Genomic DNA, 6,878 nt, shown 5'->3' on the forward strand with positions numbered 1-6,878 from the left:
TACATTGTTTGCAAACTGATATGTGACACGTATTAATGCCAAAATAACATGCAAAAAAGGCAAGCCACCCCCCCGCAAGAAAATATATATGTGGGGCTCAAAACACGACGAGTAGGAGGCCATGCCTATCTGTTTCCTTAAAGAAAACTTTAGTTGCCAATTGTTTGGTTTCTCCCTCCTTTTGAATGAAAAATCAAATCAAAGTTTGTCACATGCGCCGAATACAACAGGTGTAGACCTTACAGTGAAGTGCTTACTTACGGGCTCTAACCAATAGTGCAAAAAAGGTATTAGGTGAACAATAGGTAAGTAAAGAAATAAAAACAACAGTAAAAAGACATTGAAAAATAACAGTAGCGAGGCTATAACAGTAGCGAGGCTATAACAGTAGTGAGGCTATATACAGACACCGGTTAGTCAGGCTGATTGAGGTAGTATGTACATGTAGATATGGTTAAAGTGACTATGCATATATGATGAAGAGAGAGTAGCAGTAGCGTAAAGAGGGGTTGGTGGGTGGTGGGTGGAGGGACACAATGCGGATAGCCTGGTTGGCCAATGTGCGGGGGCACTGGTTGGTCGGGCCAATTGTGGTAGTATGTACATGAATGTATAGATAAAGTGACAATGCATATATGATAAACAGAGAGTAGCATCAGCGTAAAAGAGGGGTTGGGGGTGGGGCACACAATGCAAATAGTCCAGGAAGCCATTTGATTACATGTTCAGGAGTCTTAAGGCTTGGGGGTAAAAACTGTTGAGAAGCCTTTTTGTCCTAGACTTGGCACTCCGGTACCGCTTGCCATGCAGTAGTAAAGAGAACAGTCTATGACTGGGGTGGCTGGGGTCTTTGACAATTTTTAGGGCCTCCCTCTGACACCGCCTGGTGTAGAGGTCCTGGATGGCAGGCAGCTTAGCCCCAGTGATGTACTGGGCCATACGCACTACCCTCTGTAGTGCCTTGCGGTCTGAGCCCGTGCAATTGCCGTACCAGGCAGTGATGCAACCAGTCAGGATGCTCTCGATGTTGCAGCTGTAGAATCTTTTGAGGATCTGAGGACCCATACCAAATCTTTTTCGTTTCCTAAGGGGGAATAGGCTTTGTCGTGCCCTCTTCACGACTGTCTTGGTGTGTTTGGACCTGGACCTAAATGATGTGCAATGGTGACTGCTGAGTTCAAAATGTTTAACAATTCCCTGAATCCAGAGTTTTTCCTAGCCAACGTGCTTCTACATCTGTCACGATCGTCGTACGAACTGGAAGCATACTCGGACCAACGTGATCTGGGTTCCACATATTTTATTGATAAGTGAACCGCACAAAACAATAAAGAATAAACGATACGTGAAGCTACTGCAGTGCTCACAGGCACTTACACATAAACAAGATCCCACAAAACACAGTGGGGAAATGGCTGCCTAAATATGATCCCCAATCAGAGACAACGCTAAACAGCTGCCTCTGATTGGGAACCATACCAAGCACACCAACATAGAAATAAACAACATAGAACACCCCCTGTCACGCCCTGACCTACTATACCATAGAGAACCAAGGGCTCTCTACGGTCAGGGCGTGACAACATCTGCATTGCTTGCTGTTTGGGGTTTTAGGCTGGGTTTCTGTATAAGCACTTTGTGACATCAGCTGATGTAAAAAGGGCTTTATAAATACATTTGATTGATTGATTGATTGATTGATTGATTGATTGATTGATTGGCTTGGCTTGGATGAGCCTGAAGCAGGAAGAGTGGTCTTTAATGTTAGAACGTTGGTGAGTTATAAGAGAACACTCCTCCAAATTAAAATTATTTAAAAAAAGTCCCATCTCTCCCCTGTGGTCTTAATCTGCTTCTGTACCAGACACTGCTGATCCTTGGCTAGTCTATCTGAATAATGTACAAGTGGTACATAGATTATTGCATTGGGGAAGACCTCCTTACTAGTCCTCAACAGTTGCTGTAACTGCTTCCAAGACGTAGTCGCCGCTTGCCTCCCAAAACGATTGTTGAGTCCTACAGTCCTAAACTACCTTCTCTGTCATTGGGTTTGGTTGGAGCTTCTTGAAAACACTGTTAATATGATAGAAGGTGGCCCCGGGGAAGCTAACAAATCTGGATTGCGTGTTACATTAGAATCCCTCACAATCACTGTTGGTTTATCTATCTGTAATTCCCACTCCTGAATCTTCCTCTCTGACCTAGGGTGGCTTCTGGGTTCCAAATCTGAATATTTACCTGATGATGTTTACCTGATGGTGTTTACCTGATGATGTTTATCAGATGATGTTTACCTGATGGTGTTTACCTGATGGTGTTTACCTGATGGTGTTTACATGATGATGTTTACCTGATGGTGTTTACATGATGATGTTTACCTGATGGTGTTTACCTGATGGTGTTTACATGATGATGTTTACCTGATGGTGTTTACATGATGATGTTTACCTGATGGTGTTTACCCGATGATGTTTACCTGATGGTGTTTACCTGATGATGTTTACCTGATGATGTTTACCTGAGGTTTATCAGATTATGTTTACCCGATGTTTATTTGATTATGTTTATCTGATGATGTTTACCCGATGATGTTTACCTGATGATGTTTACCTGATGATGTTTACCCGATGATGTTTACCCGATGATGTTTACCTGATGATGTTTACCTGATGGTGTTTATCAGATGATGTTTGTCAGATGATGTTTACCTGATGATGTTTACCTGATGATGTTTACCTGATGATGTTTACCTGATGATGTTTACCTGATGATGTTTATCTGATGATGTTTACCTGATGGTGTTTACCCGATGATGTTTACCTGATGGTGTTTACCTGATGATGTTAATCTGACACTATTTCCTTGAAAACCAAAGTATAATAAGTATATCAACTTGTTATAGGAACACTTTCTACTCTTTATCGTGAGTTCCTACATCTTCCTTCCTGTTGGCCTGCACCATGACTGGCACTCTGCCGCCACCCTGTGGTCATCTGTGAGAACGGCAGCCTCTGGAAACTGGTTCCCGAACAGTGTGAAGATACTGTAGGATTCTCCAGCAATCACAGCTCAGTCTGAAATGATATGAACAGGAGAAACACTTCCTGCAGTAACAGTTCATAGTCTGTTTATTACCAGCAGCATTATTCTATACAGACAGCAGAGGTTGTGTCCCATATAGCACCCATTTCACTAGTGCACTAGTTTTAACCAGGACACAAAGAGCTATTCCCTATATAGTGCATTGGCCCTGGACAAAAGTAGTGCACTATATAGGGAATAAGGTGCCATTTGGGATGCAAATACAGGTTATTACTATACCACTGACAGTCTATGGTAACTACTGTACACCTGCCAACTGTCTAGTCTATTGTAACTACACCTGCTAACTGTCTAGTCTATGGTAACTACACCTGCCAACTGTCTAGTCTATGGTAACTACACCTGCCAACTGTCTAGTCTATGGTAACTGCACCTGCCAACTGTCTAGTCTATGGTGGCTACACCTGCCAACTGTCTAGTCTATGGTAACTGCACCTGCCAACTGTCTAGTCTATGGTAACTGCACCTGCCAACTGTCTAGTCTATGGTAACTACACCTGCCAACTGTCTAGTCTATGGTAACTACACCTGCCAACTGTCTAGTCTATGGTAACTACACCTGCCAACTGTCTAGTCTATGGTAACTGCACCTGCCAACTGTCTAGTCTATGGTAACTGCACCTGCCAACTGTCTAGTCTATGGTAACTACACCTGCCAACTGTCTAGTCTATGGTAACTACACCTGCCAACTGTCTAGTCTATGGTAACTGCACCTGCCAACTGTCTAGTCTATGGTGGCTACACCTGCCAACTGTCTAGTCTATGGTAACTGCACCTGCCAACTGTCTAGTCTATGGTAACTACACCTGCCAACTGTCTAGTCTATGGTAACTACACCTGCCAACTGTCTAGTCTATGGTAACTACACCTGCCAACTGTCTAGTCTATGGTAACTGCACCTGCCAACTGTCTAGTCTATGGTAACTACACCTGCCAACTGTCTAGTCTATGGTAACTACACCTGCCAACTGTCTAGTCTATGGTAACTACACCTGCCAACTGTCTAGTCTATGGTAACTGCACCTGCCAACTGTCTAGTCTATGGTGGCTACACCTGCCAACTGTCTAGTCTATGGTAACTGCACCTGCCAACTGTCTAGTCTATGGTAACTGCACCTGCCAACTGTCTAGTCTATGGTAACTACACCTGCCAACTGTCTAGTCTATGGTAACTACACCTGCCAACTGTCTAGTCTATGGTAGCTACACCTGCCAACTGTCTAGTCTATGGTAACTGCACCTGCCAACTGTCTAGTCTATGGTAACTGCACCTGCCAACTGTCTAGTCTATGGTGGCTACACCTGCCAACTGTCTAGTCTATGGTAACTACACCTGCCAACTGTCTAGTCTATGGTGGCTACACCCTCTCAGTCCAGCGTGGTAGCAGGATAGTCTGGGAAGACCCTCTCAGTCCAGCGTGGTAGCAGGATAGTCTGGGAAGACCCTCTCAGTCCAGCGAGGTAGCAGGATAGTCTGGGAAGACCCTCTCAGTCCAGCGTGGTAGCAGGATAGTCTGGGAAGACCCTCTCAGTCCAGCGAGGTAGCAGGTTAGTCTGGGAAGACCCTCTCAGTCCAGCGAGGTAGCAGGTTAGTCTGGGAAGACCCTCTCAGTCCAGCGAGGTAGAAGGATGGTCTTGGAAGACCCTCTCAGTCCAGCGTGGTAGCAGGATAGTCTGGGAAGACCCTCTCAGTCCAGCGTGGTAGCAGGATAGGGAAGACCCTCTCAGTCCAGCGTGGTAGCAGGATAGTCTGGGAAGACCCTCTCAGTCCAGCGTGGTAGCAGGTTAGTCTGGGAAGACCCTCTCAGTCCAGCGTGGTAGCAGGTTAGTCTGGGAAGACCCTCTCAGTCCAGCGTGGTAGCAGGATAGTCTGGGAAGACCCTCTCAGTCCAGCATGGCAGCAGGTTAGGGAAGACCCTCTCAGTCCAGCGTGGTAGAAGGTTAGGGAAGACCCTCTCAGTCCAGCGTGGTAGCAGGATAGTCTGGGAAGACCCTCTCAGTCCAGCGTGGCAGCAGGATAGTCTGGGAAGACCCTCTCAGTCCAGCATGGCAGCAGGATAGGGAAGACCCTCTCAGTCCAGCGTGGTAGCAGGATAGGGAAGACCCTCTCAGTCCAGCGTGGCAGCAGGATAGTCTGGGAAGACCCTCTCAGTCCAGCATGGCAGCAGGTTAGGGAAGACCCTCTCAGTCCAGCGTGGTAGAAGGTTAGGGAAGACCCTCTCAGTCCAGCATGGCAGCAGGTTAGGGAAGACCCTCTCAGTCCAGCGTGGTAGAAGGTTAGGGAAGACCCTCTCAGTCCAGCATGGCAGCAGGTTAGGGAAGACCCTCTCAGTCCAGCGTGGTAGAAGGTTAGGGAAGACCCTCTCAGTCCAGCGACGAGACACCAGGAGGTTAAGAGCAGAAAATGTGGTGATGTTTTGCTTCATATCATCATTGTTAATCATGTTCAGTAGCTAGTTGGAGTGTGTCTCATCTGAAAGGGTTGGGATAGCATTGCCAGAATGCTGTTCCCATGCACTCTTTATCTCGTTTGACAAAATACTTCCCCGTCTCTCTCTCACACAAGGTTTACCAAGCGTTCATATGGAGACAGTCTGGATCTGTACAGTAGAGGGAAAGGTTAGGTGGGTAGACACAAACACCTTGTGTAGTTATTTAACTCAGAGGATGTAAGGCCAAGCTGCATATTGCAATATAGACACGTATTATCTAGCTAGCTACTGCAGAGGTCGAAACACACACACAGTGGTCTACGGACGGCCAGCTCAAATACATTTTTGTTGGTCGCATACACATCAGCTGATCCAAGATCTGTGCCCAAGGGCTACATAGCCACTGGACAGGAGCGACAGGGCCGAGCTAGTTACATGACGGTCCGTACTCTCCAAAAAGACAAATACCACATACACCAAACAAAAATATTAATGCAACATGTAAAGTGTTGGTCCCATGTTTCATGAGCTGAAATAAAAGATCCCAGAAATGTTCCATAAGCACAAAATCTTCTTTCTCTTACATTTTGTGCACAAAATTGTTTGCATCCCTGTTAGTCAGCATTTCTCCTTTGCCAAGATAATCCATCCAAACATCATGATCATTACACAGGTGCACCTTGTGCTGGGGACAATAAAAGGCCACTCTAAAATGTACAGTTTTGTCACACAACACAATGCCACAGATGTCTCAAGCGTTGAGGGAGCGTGCAATTGGCATGCTGACTGCAGGAATGTCCACCAGAGCTGTTGCCAGAGAATTGAATGTTCAACTCTCTACCATAAGCCACCTCCAACGTAATTTTAGAGAATTTGGCAGTATGTCCAACCGGATTAAAAACCACAAACCACAAACCACGTGTAACCACGCCAGCCAAGGACCTCCACATCCGGCTTCTTCACCTGCGTGATCATCTGAGACCAGCCACCCGGACAGCTGTTGAAACTGAGGTGTATTTATGTCTGTAATAAAGCCCTTTTGTGGGAAAAACTGAATCTGATTGGCTGGGCCTGGCTCCCCAGTGGCAGGGTCTAGCTCCAAGGTGGGTGGGCCTATGCCCTCCCAGGCCCACCCATGGGTGTGCCCCTGTCCAGTCATGTGAAATCCATAGATTTAGGGCCTAATTTATTTATTTCAATTGATTTGATTTTCCTTATTTGAACTGTAAATCAGTAACATCTTGAAATTGTTGCATGTTGCGTTTTATATTTTTGTTCAGTATAGTCAGATAGAATGTATTCTTCTCCGTCCATCGTTCTGAGGACAAAGGAGACACACACAC

At 45.9% G+C, this 6,878-nt stretch overlaps 1 protein-coding gene across 1 annotated transcript in view; it reads left to right on the forward strand.

The window, feature by feature from the left end:
- The first annotated feature begins 5,405 nt into the window (after positions 1-5,405).
- LOC106593473 (atrial natriuretic peptide receptor 2-like) overlaps positions 5,406-6,878 on the forward strand; it is a 36,717-nt gene continuing 35,244 nt past the window's right edge. Inside the window, exon 1 of the mRNA XM_045713744.1 lies at positions 5,406-5,415. Within this exon, the coding sequence (XP_045569700.1) occupies positions 5,406-5,415 (10 nt within the window). The remainder of the gene's footprint in view (positions 5,416-6,878) is intronic.

The sequence above is a fragment of the Salmo salar genome, unplaced genomic scaffold (assembly GCF_905237065.1).
Source record: "Salmo salar unplaced genomic scaffold, Ssal_v3.1, whole genome shotgun sequence".
NCBI lineage: Eukaryota > Metazoa > Chordata > Actinopteri > Salmoniformes > Salmonidae > Salmo > Salmo salar.